Source organism: Centropristis striata, chromosome 1 (genome assembly GCF_030273125.1).
Source record: "Centropristis striata isolate RG_2023a ecotype Rhode Island chromosome 1, C.striata_1.0, whole genome shotgun sequence".
Lineage (NCBI taxonomy): Eukaryota > Metazoa > Chordata > Actinopteri > Perciformes > Serranidae > Centropristis > Centropristis striata.
In genome coordinates, this window is record NC_081517.1 from 33,081,440 (window position 1) to 33,098,988 (window position 17,549).

Genomic DNA, 17,549 nt, shown 5'->3' on the forward strand with positions numbered 1-17,549 from the left:
AATGTAACATCCAACAAGATCCCCAAGCTAAACAACAGAATAGGTCGTTTGGGCAGCCTGAGGCCTAGAGTTTAGGAATCAGGCTTCTAACAGTAGGGTTGCCGGTTTGATTCCCATGACTTACAGGTTACAGGCACCGAAGTTCCCTTTAGCAAGGCACCTAACCCCACACAGCTCCCCAGGCGCAGTAATGTGCTGCTCACTGCTCCTTGCATGGTGTGTTCACTAGTGTGTAAGAAAGGATGGGTTAAATGCAGAGGTTGAATATCCCCCATGTGTGAAGTAATTAATCTTAATCTTGTCAATACCACCCTCATCGATCCATATGAGCGTTTGTCAAAACGACCCATATGCGCATTTTGCAGTTTGCGGTACGGAGCTGAAGGAGATTGTTCTCAAAATAGTGCTCATGTCATTAAGCTTATGCGTACGGTTTGTGCTTGTAAAGAAAGGCTGCAATTTCAATGAATTTAGGCTACTGATCTAGGTTTAGGGCAAAAAAACTTCCTTGTAAGGCATTATAATAAATGTATGCAAATGCCGGAAGTTAAGTTATTAAGAGGATAACATGACTACCGTAAGTGACATAGTTACGTAAAAACGTGATGCACAAAACGTGAGGCTCGGAAGTTCAGTGATTTTTTTATTACACTATTTACTTTTGTTTTCCTGGGTGAAAGTCTGATGTCTGTTAGCTGCTTCTGTTGTGTGTGTGATATACTGGATACTTTCACCTCGTTAGGCATTTAAATAAAACAACATGTTCAGGGGAAACACTCATTTCACACTTTATTACATATTGCTTAATTTTGTCACTTAAGCAATAAAAGTGGGCACCATTGGGTTAAGACTACTTTGTTGGAGAGTATAATCCTTATGATGTCTGTCACACTCCAGGTTTCTACTCAAATATCTGGAATTTTGCTCCTCCCGCATCAGGTGTTTGAAAAATGATGTGTTGCTTCTTAAATACATTTCTTCTGTAATAACTCAAAAAATCCATTTATGCTACAAGCAAATATGGGGAGTGTTCAGTCTAACGTTTGACCTTGATGAATTTGATTTATAAACAGCCCGGCTATATGCTAAAAAACAACAAAGTGCTTTATGGAGCATTAAAATAACAGCAGTGAAATATGTGGGGAGAAAAATATATAAAGATATAATTAATTAGTTTCAGTTTTTCAAGTATGACTTAATTATCATACTAATTCATGTTTCCCTTCCACACTCCTATAAACAGTGATTGCACAATGTTTTTAACTAATCAGCCGGATTTATCTTCTCTCCCCCTCTTTTCTTGTTATCTCTTGCTTTCTCTTTTTCACCAGAAGGATTTACCTCTGCCGCGAAAAAGTAGCAGGTACGTTTACCTTCCCTTTCTTCTCTTTTTGCATGGATGGATATACTTTGTGTTGTTGAAATAGTGTCTCTGGTTTGTGTATGCACCATTCTTCAGATTACAGGTGAGTTTGTTTGCTGTGTTGGATGATATTTATGAAAGGTTTTTTTTTCTAAATCTTTGTGTTTTCATGGATTTCCTGGAAAAACCCCACAATAGGAACATATAGGTTTTTTTAAAAATACAAGGCACTTCAGTATGCTATGAGTTAATATACTATAGAATAAATCTTGCATTGTTTTACTGCTGTCCTAAATTGTATGGCGGCATGTTTCTGAGCTGAAAGACAAACAAAAACCAAGTAGGAACAACATCTTTTAGTGCTTGGAATCTTTCCAGCTTTGTTAAAGGAAGTAGTGGTGAATAAATGATGGTATTCTGCCTTAAGACTGCAGCATGTTCCAGCTCTGCATGAGCCCTTTCACTCTCAGAGCGTCTCTGTCGGCCCAATCTGTTGCACCAGTGAGCTGTGCAATGAAGGTTCAGCAGCGGGAGAGTCGTGCTGTGACCTCAATGCCCTGCCCGGTCGTGGGAAGGCAGAGAGGTTGAGGAAGGAGAATAGAGCAGTACATGATGTGGAACAAAAACGAGTTAAATCATAGAAATGTTGACTGCAGTTAGTGAATGGCTGACTTAGTGTTTGTTGTTTTACAGCATTTATGCTTTATCAGAGGATACTTATACAATAATCGCGTGCCAGTACGTACATTGAAAGGATAATTAGTTCCTGTAATCGTTCCTCCTGTTCATACTGTCCTCCAAGAGAGGTCAGTGATGTCAGTGTGAGTGATGCGAGACAAAATCCACAGCTCTTGTACTGTCTGAAAATTACTTTTAGTTCATGCTAATTTGAGGCTTCAGTAGTTAGACAAAAAAATAAAATGAGTTTTTTCCAAAGTTACAGTCTTTTCAGTACCAAATTCCCACTTAGTGCTTCCAACGACAGCATTTTTCTCTGAGTTACAGCAAATTGACAAAGTTTGGTCCTACAAAGACTGCTACTTTGGAAGATATCCACTCGATTTGTCCAACTCCACCAGCTGAAGCTTAATATGTTCACACAGAATGAGGACTGTAGATTTTGTTCATCACCTCTAACTGAAGTTGCTTTAAAGGGGACATATTTTGCTCAATTTTTTCGTATTTTTAGTTTCGACTAGACCATGTTTACATGCTTTAATGCTCCAAAAAGCATTATTTTTCTCATACTGTCTGTCTGAATATACCTGTATTCACCCTCTGTCTGAAATGCTCCGTTTTAGCGCCTCTCTCTTTAAGGCTGCCTCCAAAAAACCCCAGTCTGCTCTGATTGGTCTGTGTTTCCCGGTTTTCATTTTCGTTTTTGGTGTTTCTGCAACCAGTGGTGTAGTTGAGTCACCAATTCTCCAGTCCGAGTCAGTCTCCAGTCCCCAGTGTTCAGGTCAGAGTCACCACCAAAGAGCCTGATTCAAGTCAGAGTTGAGTCACCAATTCCTGATTTCTAGTTTAAGTCCCCAAGAAAAGTCTGAGTGAAGTCGTCATTGTTAAGTAAGTCAGAGTTAAGTAAATAATTTTTTAAAAATATGCCTGAGTCAGAGTCCAAGTCCAAGTGATCAATGTGCAAGTCTCATCATGAGAGTTTGAGTCCGAGTCGAGACACAATTCCCTTAAATTTGGTTTCAAGACCAACTTGAGTCCAGGACTCAAGGACTCCATCTCTGTCTGCAAAATCATTGTAGTTCTGGCACTGTAGCTGCAATTTCTACTTATATAATATAGTTAGTAGTAGTAATATCACAACGTTATTTAAAGGCACAGGTTCTGAATATGGGTTGTGTGCATTTCTCTGGGGATTGAGCATTTTGAAACTTCCACAGTATTAATATAGCACACAGACCTGCTTTATAACAATAAAAAACAACAACGAAAAAACATGGAAATATCACGTTTTATAATCTGGGGCCATTTAAAGGGGGTCTCTTTGTGGCCAGTGTAACTAAGAGAAACAATTACAGAAAGAAAAAAAGAATCATCAGACTTGAACCTCAAAAGTTTGAAGCTGTCTTTTAACACCAGATAGTGAAGAACAACAATAACATTGAGCCAGGAGAGAATCTTAATCTTAACATGTAGTTCATTAATCACTTGAATATTAATAGAGACAAGAAAGAGAAGACCATTCTGTTTTGCTTCAGACATTTCTAGCATAATTTGAACTTTTGCTCATCTTGTTCATTATACTTCCTGATGGTATTTTTATTTCCGTTTGATGTCCATCAGTAGTTATTAAATCAGCTTGGAAATCATAGAATAAAGATGTTCCTAATGTCTGAGAACATCACGTTTTTAATTTTTTTCAGTATCAAAGTTATGAAGTGATGTTTGTCTGTACATTTATGGGAACATTGCAAACAGGAGCTGCTCATAGCTAATTAATCAAATTGTTCACAAACTCTAGTCAAATGTAGGCAAAACAAAACAGGTTTTTGGTTTACTTGTTTGTCTGTTTGTCAGCAGTATTACGGGAAAACTACAAGCTTGATTTTCATGAAATTTGGTGGAAGGATGCAGCATACGCCAAATTACATTTACACCCAAGTGTGAGGTAGAGACATTGTCATTGCTCCCTTCAGCTGTCATTGTGCTCTTAAATTAAACAATTTATGGGAATTCCTTCAAAATGCCACCATTAAAGCCAGATATTAACAGGTAGTTTCCCAAAACATGATTGGCTTCTCAGAGCAAAAGAGAGATACAGTTGGCCTCTCCACAGAGATGGATTGCATTTAGCGACTGAATTAGAAACCTCTGGAGCCGCTTTCTGTGCCATTTAGAAATGAGTGGGATTGAATGATCCTTAGAGGTTTGATAAAAACTAATTAAAGTGTCTTAATTTGTGGTACAGGCATGAAAAACTGTTACAGTTATGGCAGGAAAAATGTGAAACATGGAGCTAAAACTGATGTCTGTCCTATAAATCAACTGATGCTCTGGTGGTGTTGTATGTATGAGTCTCTGTCCGTGGTGCTGAAATAAAACATTCCACTCTGTCTTTCCCTTGCACTTTGTTTCTCACTCTTTTACTCAAAAAACATGCAGAAGAATACAGACTGATTTTTGTTTCATACACAGAGGCTGAAGTGACATTAGTTTGCAGCATTTGTCCTTGCCAGCGTTTCTTAATTACGGCTCACTTGTTGACAATATCCCTGTCTTTTACTGAGATAAATGGTGAATTTTCTCATCTACTCTTAAAGTTGGATATGGAAAGTCGTACCTGGCTGCTGCTGCTGCTGCTGCTGCTGCTGCTAAAAAACACTTCACAAATCAGGCAGAATTTGGAAAAGTGTCTTATGTCAGCTCAAAAGGCGGTCTGAAAATGCCTTTGAATGTGGAGGTGGGGGTGTAATTTTCCACAAAATGCTAACACTTTGCCATCATCATTTGAGTGTTGAAATCCTTGAAATTCTTCTGAAATTGCTGCAGTCCAGAGCCTTACTTTTATTTTTTTTTTCACTCTATTTTCAGCTTCTCCACTTTAGTTCTGTGTGAGCAGAATGTGATTTTCCGTCAAATCTCTGTTTATCATGTAAACTGTTATTGTTGCACTGAGGTTGCAGGCAGTTCAGGAAGTTGTAAATGTGAAGCATGGATTTAATTCCCCGTATTGAGATTCTTTTTCCTTTAGCTCCATTTTTTATTTGTGTGTGTAGTTGTCTATTTAATATTCTGTATGCATGTTACTCTGCAGAGGTGTCTGGCAGCAGCACCCTGATGCTGCTAGCTTAAACATGCCCGGGGTTTTTAATGCGTTTCTGTATCCATGTGTAATTACAATTTACTGCCTTACTCGGTTCGGGCCACATGCTTTTGTGTGTGTGTGTCGGTGTGCAGCTTACATGTGTGTCCCTGACTGCTGTCAGCTGGTGTGTTTTATCCCTGACCTCTGACCTCTGTGTGGCGGGGTGGCAGATGTCACAGCATGACATGAAGGAGACACTAGAGCTCACGGTCAGCTCTCTCAGCCCCCTCCTCTGCCTGATTCTTCTACACACATCCTCCTGTGGGTGGAGCTGGAGTCTCATACTATGGGGGTAATGACTGGGCGTTTATTGCACAATGAGTATAAAGTGACCTGAAGGACAAACAGGTTACCAGATACTGAAATCCTCAGAGGTTAAATACGTTTCAGAACAGACAGAGAAAAAACTCTCATATTGCACACAAAAACCCCCACACCACGTCTTCCATATGATATCATGCTGCCCATCCCTGTCTGTGACCCCCCGCTGTGTTTCAGTGATATCACCACCTCTCCCCCCCTCCTCCTTCTACTTCCTCCCCTCCTCCTCCTCCCCCCGTCTCTCCTCGCCCATGTATATTTTATCCATCCAGACTCCCACATTACAGACGGCATCCATTATTGAATTACTCCCCTCAGCACTACTGTGCAACTGTCACCCCACGTCAGCTTTAACATTTGGTGGATTTGTTTCAAAGGGAAGAAGGGGAGGGCATGCACACACGCACACACACACACACACACACACACACACACACACACACACACACACACATAGAAATGACATCTCTCTTGGCTGGGCATTGCAGAGCAGCTCCTGTGATATCTAGGACAAAAAGACGATGCCAGAGCTCATCCAATATGGCATTTCACACACAAAAAATAGAACTTTGTCTGCCTCTGTGTGCATTTTTAAGGACACTGACGTCATCTTGTTCTTTCCTTGCTGTCAATGCATGAAAACCCCCAAACCAATTGTGTTCTAATCCACCTGTTAATACTTTCTTATTTCCTACCCTCTGTGGCACTCTGCCCCATGCACGCTCGTTTCTACTGAAGATACAAATCTTTAGAAATGCATCACAAATATATAGTTTAACGTTAACGTTACTTAAACTATAGTTAATTGAGGATTTTAGGGGGGTCTTTTTTCAACTGCAGATTAATACAGATTTATGTCTCTAGTGAGTATTTACAGCAGAAGAATGGTGTCTGTGGGATCGACTCAAATAAAACTACAATGCCAATGTTCATTGTAATGAAGGAACATATCCTTCACTGCAACAGCATGGTTGAGTGATGTGTTTTTAAAGTATGATTCTGATTATTGTATTTTCTTATGATCACGAAATTCCATTTCAAGTTTTAATTGTTATACATTAACACAGGGTAAAAGGTGATCACTGAAACACATTTGACGAGGGAACAGGTCAGCTCAAAAATAAAATTGGTAGTGCCTGTCACAGTAGAAGATAAAGAAAAAAATAATAAGTAAAAGATAGAATAAGACAAAACAGTTGTAGGATAAGATGGGATGATTTATTGAATTATAGTACTACACACACGTGTGATGAAAATTAGGATTGTGTGTAAAAGTAAGTGGCAGAAAAACAATAAGTCAAAACCAACAAAAAATGTATAAACAAGTAGTGTCTGTGCAACCAAACCATGATATATCATAATTTATCTTTGCTAAAGACCCACTTTGTAGTACAAACCAAAACACATAAAGCAGTCACACTGTTCCTTCATCACCATAAACATGAGCACTGTAGCTTATTGTAAGTTGATCGCACATACACCGTCCTGCTGCTGTAAATACTCACCAGAACACCAAATCTGCAGCTGAAAAGAGTCCCCAACAAATGCACTATCCTGTTTGAGCAACACTGACTCAAAACTACTAACGTCCAGCTGTTTAGGGAAATTACTGAGCCTTCAAAAAAAACCAGTTGAAATCATTGAAGATTTACATCTTCAGTAGGAGCTGATGGGACTGAGAGCCACATACAGCTTGGTGAAGTCAGAAATTATTGAGAGTAAAACATTGTTAGTTTGGGTCTTTTCATGGGATTTATTGGCAAAAACAAAAACACAGAGTATCGCCAGCCTTATCCTTTAATAGCTTTTGGACAACAATGGAAGTCTGTGGCACAGAGGAATAAACTACAACAGGCTTTGTTAGTTGGATAAATTCTGTGCTGGCTTTGTTCTTTTTCACGGGATTTGTTGTCAGTAAGAAAAATATAGAATATCACCATCCTTATCCTGCTTATTTATAACATCAGTGCCAGCTGTGACAAACAGAATAACATACACTCACACTGGAAAAACAACTGCCTGACCCTCCCTCTGTCTTCCTGTCTTGTCATTCACATTAGTCGTGGGTTTGTCTCTCTGCCTCTGATTGGCTCTCTTTCTCGCTATTTTTCTCTCATTCACACTGTGTATATACCTGCTGACCCCCCTCCCCTTTCCCTTTCCTCTCTCTCTCTCTCTCTCTCTCTCTCTCTCTCTCTCTCTCTTTCTCTCCGCCACTCTCCCTCCCCCCTCTCGCTCTGTCGCTCTACACTTCCTGGCTTGGCACGATACCCTTGAGAGCAGCCCCACAATCCTCTCTCCTTCTGAGAGAGATGCTCGGCAGCCTGTCCCCATCTCTCTCCACCTCCTCTACTTCCCTCCTCTCTCTCTCCATCTTTAATCCTCTTGTTTCCTCCGTCTGTGACACGGCTGACATTTCCAAATCTTTCTAATCATTTTCTCCTCTCCTCTTGCATATGCTCTTGCACGAATACTCACGTGTACAGAGCCACGGCGAGACATCGGTGAGTGTGTGTGTGTGTGTATGTGTTTAACTGCCCGGAGGAGGCTGACATGCCGGCGTGCAGCGTAATCGCTGCCTCTTGACTGCCCGTGTGTGTGTGTGTGTGTGTGTGTTTATTCCTGTGTGTGTGTAAGGCTCAGCTGCTCTCATGATCATCTGCCAACACAGCCTCTGCTGCTGCTAGCAACATGTTTCGACGCACAAAAAGGTAAATGGCAACAATCTGTCTGTGTCTTTTGTGACCGGTGTGGTGCCCTGCTGTTGTCGGTGTGTGCATTCATCGGAGGAGGCTGTGTTGTGTTTTTCCATGATGTTGTCCCTGCCAGCTCTCATGCTGTCTCACAGTTGTCTCCCTGTCTCCATTTAGCTCCAGCAATATGGTGTGTGTGCTTTTATGTGTGTATAATGTCTTTATATGCATATGTGTACAGGTAATGTTTTTTAATTTGAGCTTCTAAAGTATGTTGAGGTTTTATATCTTTTTCTAGTCTTGTATCTATATGTGTGTGCAGACTTGCTGGATGTGTATTTATTTATATCCTAGCTTTATTCTAGTGATGCACAAGGAATTAGTCTGCTTTAGATTATGCCTTACACACACACACACACACACACACACACACACACACTAACATGGTGGAAGGTATGTGTGTTGTCCAGTAGCCTGTGTGCCAGAGATAGCATTATGAAGTGAAGGTATTATTATCAGTGTCCAGGGAGTGCTTGTGTAGCGGAGAGCCTACAGTGGGCAGTGCTGAAGTGCTGTCTGCTTGGCACAAGTCCTCTCTCTTCCTCACCTCTTTCTCTCCCATCCATATTTGTTTTTCTTCTTTTCCTTAATTTTCTGTCCCTAACGTCACATATCTGTCCTCCATCTTTTCCTCTCCTCACATCCTCCTTTCTGTTGTCCTCAGCCCTTTTCTGTGACTCTACTTGTTTCTGCTTCTTAACGTAAGTCTCTCCTCTCCTCTCCTCTCCTCTCCTCTCCTCTCCTCTCCTCTCCTCTCCTCTCCTCTCCTCTCCTCCTCTCCTTGGTGTGCAATCTGTACCGACCCCTTCATTCCCTCCTGCAGTGCTTCATTTTAGCTCTCTTCATCTCATCTGATCACAGGGGGATTAGTCTGAGTCTTCACCGTTGCTCCCTATGACTGTGCAGGGAATGAACAGCAGGATATTCTGTATATGAACAAGAATAAAGCCTCTGACTGCCTGCCCCCATACAGAGTGTATGTGTTTATGAGAGATTACATGTGTGTTTAAGGAGTGTGTATGCTCATGAGGCTGTACATGTGTGTTTGCTGATGCCTTGTAAGAGCTAAGCATGTTTACACTCTGTATGTTTGTGTGTGTTGTGTGGTTCTTTCCTTAATGTTTGTGAATTCACTTGTTTATGAGAGCAACATAATATCATAGTCCTCTTGTGTAGATGTTATTACATTGTCTGCATTAGTAGGGTTGCAACTAAAAATGTTTTTTAAGATAAATTGATTAATTTAATGTATTGTTGATTGATTTGGTCAGAACATAGTAAAAATCACTGTTTTCTAGAGTTTAAGGTGAAATCTTCAACCTACTTGTTTTGAAAAACCTAAATATATTCCATTTACATTTACATTAAACTTGACCGTCCGAACCCCAACGCCTGCATGTTTGAAAATCATGTTCTCTTTTAAAAAATTGCAAAAATTACGCTATTTATCATCGCTAGAAACTGTAAAAGCTACAGAATTAAAGTTGGATTATCAAAAGCTAAACATGTAAACACAGGACTGTGCTAGCTTTATAGGAGGACCTAATAAACTGGCAAGTGAATGTGCAAGAAAATACTGTTGCTTGTTTCTTGAAAAAGGAAAGAAATTTATGAAAGCAAAGCATTAGAAAACAAAATTATTTGTAGAGTCACACTGGATTAATCTGTAATGCATGTAACACGTTATTGTTCCTCAAATTACAGTTAGTAATCAAACTGTTATGTTGTTACACAATTTTTGAAATTTACACAGCGATGCTTGAGTGTAGTGCACCTGTACAGAGGCTTTTCATGTGCTGACTCCAAGTAGGAACAGGTAGTCTGACAAATGATTAGTGAAGCGCTTCTTCCTGAGATATAACTACTGCTTTAGTGACAAAAAGCTGTACTAGTCTCATACAAAGCCATAGTTAAGTTAGCAAGCAACTTGAGTTAGTCTTTTTAGTCTTCTGACTCGATTTGTATTTAACATTATATAGTTAACAGACAAGTAGGTGACAATGCATCTCAGGTGATGTTATGGAGAAATGCAAATGTGATGTAGTGAGTTGTGTAACAAATTACTATTTAAAGGGAATACAGATAGGGATAGGGATATAAAGATAATAAAGATCAGTGTGTAAAACATTTTTTCTTCCAAATGAAGGCCTAAACACTGCTGCTGAAACTCTAGTATGGCACATTTTCAGACAACACCCAGCACTAATTCTGAGTTATAAATGTCATCAGATCATTTGTCCCTGATATTTTGTTCTACTTTTTAAAATTCTCTTTAATATATTCTGTTTTGTGTATATGTGTGTGTATTGTTTCATTAGTTCATGTGTGTTTTCTTGGCTAGCTGTGGCAATTAAAAGAGATAATGCTTTGTGCCCACTCCCAAACAGATTGAGCTGAAGGAAGTGGGTAAAAATGAGTGAATTGAGAGAGAGAACATAAGGCACGAGACGGAGACAGCAGCAGAGATACAGGAAGAGGAGAGTAGGGCGGGATGAAAGGCAGAGCCTCAGGTAGTGTCTCAGCCTACATTTAAGAGTAGCCCAGCGGGGTTAACTGAGCCCATGACGATAAACTCTCAGTCTGCTCGCTGACTTCCTTCCCTCTCACTTGAAGGTAAACTCCTTTTGCTTTGTTGTTTTGAGATCACGGAGCATTCGGGGACTGAGCTGGATGACAAACAAGTGAAGGAGGTGTTAATGTTTATCTGGCGTGCACACAGTATATACAGTATTATCCCACTCATACATATGTGTACATGATGTACAATGCAAATTATCCCACTCATGAACAACACACAGAGCATTTCATCCCACTCACACACAGGACATGTTGCCAGTGCTCATTTTTCAAAAAAGAAGCAAAGAAGAAAACTATAAAACACTGTTTGTTACTTGATTTATTATTTATTTAGCCTAAATGCTCTCTGTCGTTGACCGGTAGCACATTTATTATAATTACCCTACACTAAATATATACTATTCTCACGAAAACACCTACCCTGCTACATCAGTTCCATTTTGCACACATGTACCACCATTATGACAGGTAATTTAGGCTATTTTAAGCTTCACTACAGCTTACATTATAATGATGGACCTGATAGCTCATAAGTACTGTGGGCACCACAATTATCTACTTTGGCATCAACAAATGTGAACCATGGTTACCATGAAGCACATGCATTGTGGAGTTATGGCTTTTAGAGGTTACTAAATTAAGGTTTTTTGTCTGCATATTATTCATACATGAGGTTAAAAACATGCTTATCCACCTTCTTGCAGCAGCAGATGCATAAAGCATGGAGGTTCAGTGTCATCTATGTGAGCAGTTGCATTGCCTGGCTGGTCTTTTTTAATGAAGAAGGAGCTGTGCAGTGAAAAAGATGGTATAGGGAAGGAAAACTCCTTTCCCTGCTCTACTCCTGTTGTTTGTACCATGACAGCACCATCTGTTACTGGCTGGTGTTCAGGCTGGCCTTAACCAAAACACACAGACTGTTTGTGGTTTATCTCTGATATTGCAAAGACATGATAACACAACATCTCACATACAGGCATGAGTCGGATGACAACCTGGCTACTTGAATTGCATATGAAATCACTTGGTGATTTTCCAGATAAATATAAATCTGCTTAGAGGAAATTTTAAGGCGGTGCATTTAGGTTTATTGGTAACACTGTATGGTAACCGTAGGTAGTCAACGAGACAAGATTTTGATACCTGAAGCTTTCTGGTTTCTGCCCTCATGTGTAGTCAGGTTGTAGTAGTGTTATTGACCAATCACAGTTGAGCGGCTTTGGTTGCATGCAGGCAAACGGTCCATATAGAAAGGAAAGATACAGATACATATGCAATCTCAGATTCGCATGAGAAAAGCCTGATGGAAACACCGAAATTCGATAAAACTGTGCATAACGCCCACTTGAGATGTTTTATTTTTTATTTTTTTAATGTGTTAAACGGGAGAAAGTTCTGATGTAGCGAACATTTGACTCACATGACTGATCAGCTGTTCCTGCTGAGATAAAAGAACAGTTCTAAGTTGCACAATTGAATCCAATTCCTGAAGACTTCTCGACATTTTCTCTTGGGTGGCCAAAGCTGTCTGATTAGCAACCTCTTTTTTTGTTGATGTTTTTTCTCTCTGGTGCAATTTCTCCTTCTTCTACTGTGAAGTAGAACTCTGATGTATTGGCCTATGCTAATACATTACACTGCCATCTTCTGACAAAAATACACGTATGCAGCTTTGTTTATTCTCTCTTGATGAAAACGTCTTTCACTTTTTCTTTAATGCGACATTTCAAAATTTTGCTTCAAAATTTGCTTCTACTTTAATGTAAACGCGGCGAGTGATCAGTGGACGGAAGAGGAAGCCTTGGCCAGAAAACTTGCCAGTTACATCAGAAGCCCACAAACATCAACCCCTGAAAGGCCAAATTGTCCTCAGACGATAGCTGAAGGGTTTGAGAGTGTTGAGAAAGTAATCGGAAAATTTATCAGTAATAAAAATAATCAGTAGTTGCAACTGCAGTAGTAAACTCTTGTCAAATTGTAGAAATTATGAGAACAATTTCTTTGATTGTACAGCTGCAATCCGCACACGAAATATGCTTGTTTATTGTCTAATGTCATCAGAACTGCAGCAACCACGTTTTGGCCTTCTACCCAGGATGTTAACACTGTGCTGAGTTATCATAGAGCTCTAAATCAAAGCATTTACTGCATGTAAAACTCACAGTGAATAATCATCTAAGCTGTTCATTGACAGTTAAACTATTTAGCTGTTCCTTTAAAACCATTAATGTCATAATTTAAAGTCAAGTGGTATTATGCCAGACGTTACACTGAGTTAAGCATCTTACTGCCATCCCCATTTTGACTTCCCTCTAAGCGATACAAGCTGTGGCCTTGCTTGGTTGTGAATCCATATGCATTACCCATAATCAGATTAAATCATTTTTAATATCTATTAGACATGCTGTGAGACTACCCACACATGCAAATCAAGTGCTGCTCAGTGAAGGAAGTGTATTATTCTGTACGAGGTGACGGGCTACAGATCATTTGCTGCGAATAAGGTCATGAAAGGAACAAAGTGGAATGTCGTGATTGTGGCCATTCAGAGCACTTCTTCTCCGGTCTCAGTCACTCAGAGAAGCTGAGATGGCAAAAGCCACGGCAGCGAGAATAACACAGACAAACGGAAACCAGAAGACTGACACATGCAGAGAGTTCCAGATAAGACCGCACTGCCACAACTTCCTGCTGCATCACTCTGCCTGAGGATACACTTTCACACCTTTAGAGGACATCTGACAACACCTCCGAGTGGAGAGGAGTGACGAGACTAAAATAGACGTCTGGATGTTTATTATGTCCGGTTGGGTTTATTTATGTGCAGAGCTCCAACTATTGTGAGTTCCAGACCAGTGGACCTTTGATATTGAATGAAAGAAACACTTTTGATTTGGGAGGAATTTCATTCTATCACATTTCAATATTACAAACCTGGTTAAAAAGTTAAATGAAGACCTGACAGGAAATTAAAGTTAAATTTTACAAACTAGAGACCTAGTGCATTCAGAAGGTTTATAGCTTTCCTTGGTTTATTGGCAATAAGGAGGTTCCACAGCAGTTTAGAGAACAGAAGTCCCTGTCATCCAATTGCTGAAAATACAGAAATCTCCAAAATTACCAAAGTTTTTTAAATTAAATCACAGCATGGATTTTTCTTTGTTGTTCCAAAGATCTTGGTATATTTAAGTAATATTCTGGAGGGTTTCTGACCATTTTTATCCATTCTTGATATGAAAAAAAAGCACAATTCAGCACTAAATGTGTGTAACAAATGGTATCAACCCAAAAGTTATTTCAACAACTTATGGAACAAAGTTGAACATGGAAATGGACTTCAAAAAGAGAAATATTAATGTTCTGAACACTTAACACTGAACACCTTTATAGGTTTAATTAATGAATTGATCAAGGCATTAGCCACATCTCAGATAAATACTCAACCCCCAATTCTCGATAAAAGGAGGCCGTTGCGTTAGGGGGCAACCCGCTCTACCAGCTGAGCCACAGCCGCCCTATTATCAGTGGGTACTGACCAAAATGCTTCTAGACGCAGTCAGATCGACCTAGCACAAAACCTGTGATGCAGGACTGAGTGAAGGACAAATGTTGAGATAAGCTGTGGTGGTGTAGCTCAATATGTAAAATGATATCAGAATTTGCAGATATAAGGTGTTTCTGTAGGTCTCACTCTACTAAAATGTTTGAAACAACAGTACAGGCCAAAACCATTTGTGTTTTTGTTGACTTGTTTATCTTTGAAAATGGCTCCACAGTGCTTTTATTGTCTTTTATTGTTTTTTATTTTATCATCTCAAACACGCCACATTTTAAATTTTAAGGTGATTCCTTGCTGCATATGCTGTTTCTCTTTGCTAATCGTGCTGTGATAAGTTGATGCTTGAGAAATTGCTGCTGTCATCGTAGTTTTCTCGAGCAGATGCACGGCTATATAATATCGACTTTGAATTATCGACTTCCGACTTGCAATGGATTGCAGCATTACAGCAAAACATGAAAGTGGTGTCAATGTTTTCAGCAAGAAAGCAGATAAGCATACTTTGAAAAATATCAAACTATTTCTTTATATCACTGGCTGTACACATGCAAACAAAGACTAAGTACATGTGAGAGCTAAAATTTCCAGTCAAAGCCAAAATATTCAGGTGGCCCAGATGTGAGATGACTTGGTGGGGTGTTGGTTTGAACACATTCAGGGCCCGACAGACTTCAGTGACAACTTTTTCATTATTTATCAGTCAGCCACTTACTCAGTCCACTATGAAGTCAGCTAGTCAGGAAATAGTCCAGCTAGAATACAGTCTGACTGTTGGCCAGCATGTTTATTATCCACCCAATAAGTCTGTAATTTAGTCCGCCAGCCAACTTTTTATTCAATCACATAACAAGCTTACTTACCAGCTCATTATATAATCAGTCACTGAACTGAAGAGTCACAACAAAACACACTACCTTTTTAATTTATTGAACCACCACCTACGCTCTCTTGCAAACTGAGAATTGCCCCTTAGTAACAGCATGAATTGCCAAAATTATTGCTATTTGTCAGAAGCTGAAATGACTGGGTGACTCAGTCAGTATTTTCTCTGTGACCACCTTTTCTCTTTTCTTTGTTTAGCTAAATTTTTTCTCACTTGTGAAGCTATGGTTGTTACTTTGTTGTTCAGCTTTTTTCGTTCCTTGTTTAGTCTCTCTTTCATGGGGAATAACAGCAAAAGCCTCTATTTATGTCTCTCTGTGCGACATTGCATAGCAACAAGAGAGCCATGTGACTAACCCCTGCAGCAACCCCTAACCACCAGACGGTCCCGTTGTATGTTCTCCTCCGGTCGTTTATCTTTTCTGCTCTCCTCTTTTCACCTGTTTGCTTTCATCTGCTGCATGTCAGCATCACTCAATCACCCCCTCAATCTCCATCTGAATGCCTCATGCTTGATGAATCTGCCCACGTGGCTTGATTTGGCCACTTCACTTGTTTGGGATCCATCTAGGTCCTGGTGGATGTTTGGGACTCTGGCAGTAAGAACAGAGGATGTTGTGTAATAGGATGCACTAACAGGAGACAGACCCTTTTTTTTTTTTTTAAAGGGGTAGCTTTTAATCCCGTCCATTTCCATTCCCATTTCCCAGAGTTGTAAACATGCACTCACCTTTAAGAGGTCCTGAGGGGGAGAGAGAGAGAGAGAGAGAGAGAGAGAGGGAGAGAGAGAGAGAGAGAGAGAGAGAAAGAAAGAAAGAAAGAGAGGGATGTCACCTGACAGGAAGTGAGCCTGGACAGATCGATGGTGTAACCATCAGCAGCGTCTGGTGTCCTCTGTGCCCTGTGAGTCAGCACTTAGAGCAAAAGATGACACTACTGACTGACAGACAACACACACACACACACACACACACACACACACACACACACACAGGAGGAGGAGCATACACGCTATTGCCTGCGTCCATAACATCCTGCAGCAGACAGTTAAACGTCCTCTCATGGCGTGCTGTCAGGCCGTCAGTTCCGGCGCTTCATTTTGGATCAGCTCATTCCTTTAATTGATTTTTCATAATATGAAGCTGCAGTTCTGTTTAAACGGCTGCTGTGTTCTTATCAGTGACCATCCGTTATAATGAATGTGCTCGGCTTTATTATAAACCCGTCTGAGGCCTTTTTGTTTGTGCACAGAGCGGCACAGGAGGAGAGGACAGCCCCCTCATGGAGAAGTCATTTAGGAAGTAATTACAAAGCGCCAGAGAAGCATGCTGAAATGAAATACTGTTATTTCTAACTGCTATTTATACATTTGAATAAAGATAATGAAATCGTTTTTGACAGGTTTTTTATGTACAGAAAAAGAAAATGGTCTTGCACTGCCATTTGAGGGGCAACTCTCTCCTGCATACTCCTGCTGTTGGAGGTCAGGGGCCACAGTTTTGAAGGGGCAGATTCAACATGCACTGACAAACACGTGTGGCTGGACCAGATACCAAAACAAAGCACAGAGAAGCTCAGATTACAACACACAAAGTTAGTAAGGGTGACCAGTCTCTGCCCAGGATGCCATTACTTCACCATTTACATTAAAAAATATTTATTCACTGCTATATTATTGTTCTGTATGTCATTTAAAGAACCATTAAATTACCGGTCAAAGCTCAGAACAAAATGCAGTGTTTCTTTTATGTTAATTCTCTAAAGGTCAAGTTGCTATTGAGTGAACAAACTTGCAAAATACAACTAAATGCTATCTATAATGGCATACATAATAGAGCTGTCTGTGATGACTATTTTTCTATTGGTTAATCTATCAACTATTTTATGGATTAATCGATTAATCTTAACAATTAATTTTGTCCAGAATTTCTTTTTAACATTTTGTATGATGCGGCAGAACATAAAATGTCTCTGAGTAATGGCTTAGAAGTGGCTAACTTCAGAGCAAATTAATTAAATTTGGCAACTTTTTAACTAACTAATTAATCAGCTGGTGGCAAGCAGCAAGATTCAGTGGTGGGAAAAGTATTATGATCCCTCAATTAAGTAAAATTACTAATACAGTACTGCAAAATTACTCCAAAACTAGTAAAAGTAAAAGTACAAAAGTATCAGCATCAAAATGTAATTAAAGTATCAAAAGTAAAAGCACTCATTATGCAGAATGGCCCCACACAGATTCTTTTATATATTTGAAATATATTATTATGATGT

General features: G+C 39.7%; 1 protein-coding gene across 1 annotated transcript in view; it reads left to right on the forward strand.

The window, feature by feature from the left end:
• mast1a (microtubule associated serine/threonine kinase 1a) overlaps positions 1 to 17,549 on the forward strand; it is an 84,796-nt gene that overhangs the window by 12,529 nt on the left and 54,718 nt on the right. Inside the window, exon 2 of the mRNA XM_059338922.1 lies at positions 1,332 to 1,363. Coding sequence (XP_059194905.1) covers positions 1,332 to 1,363 — 32 coding nt within the window. The remainder of the gene's footprint in view (positions 1 to 1,331; positions 1,364 to 17,549) is intronic.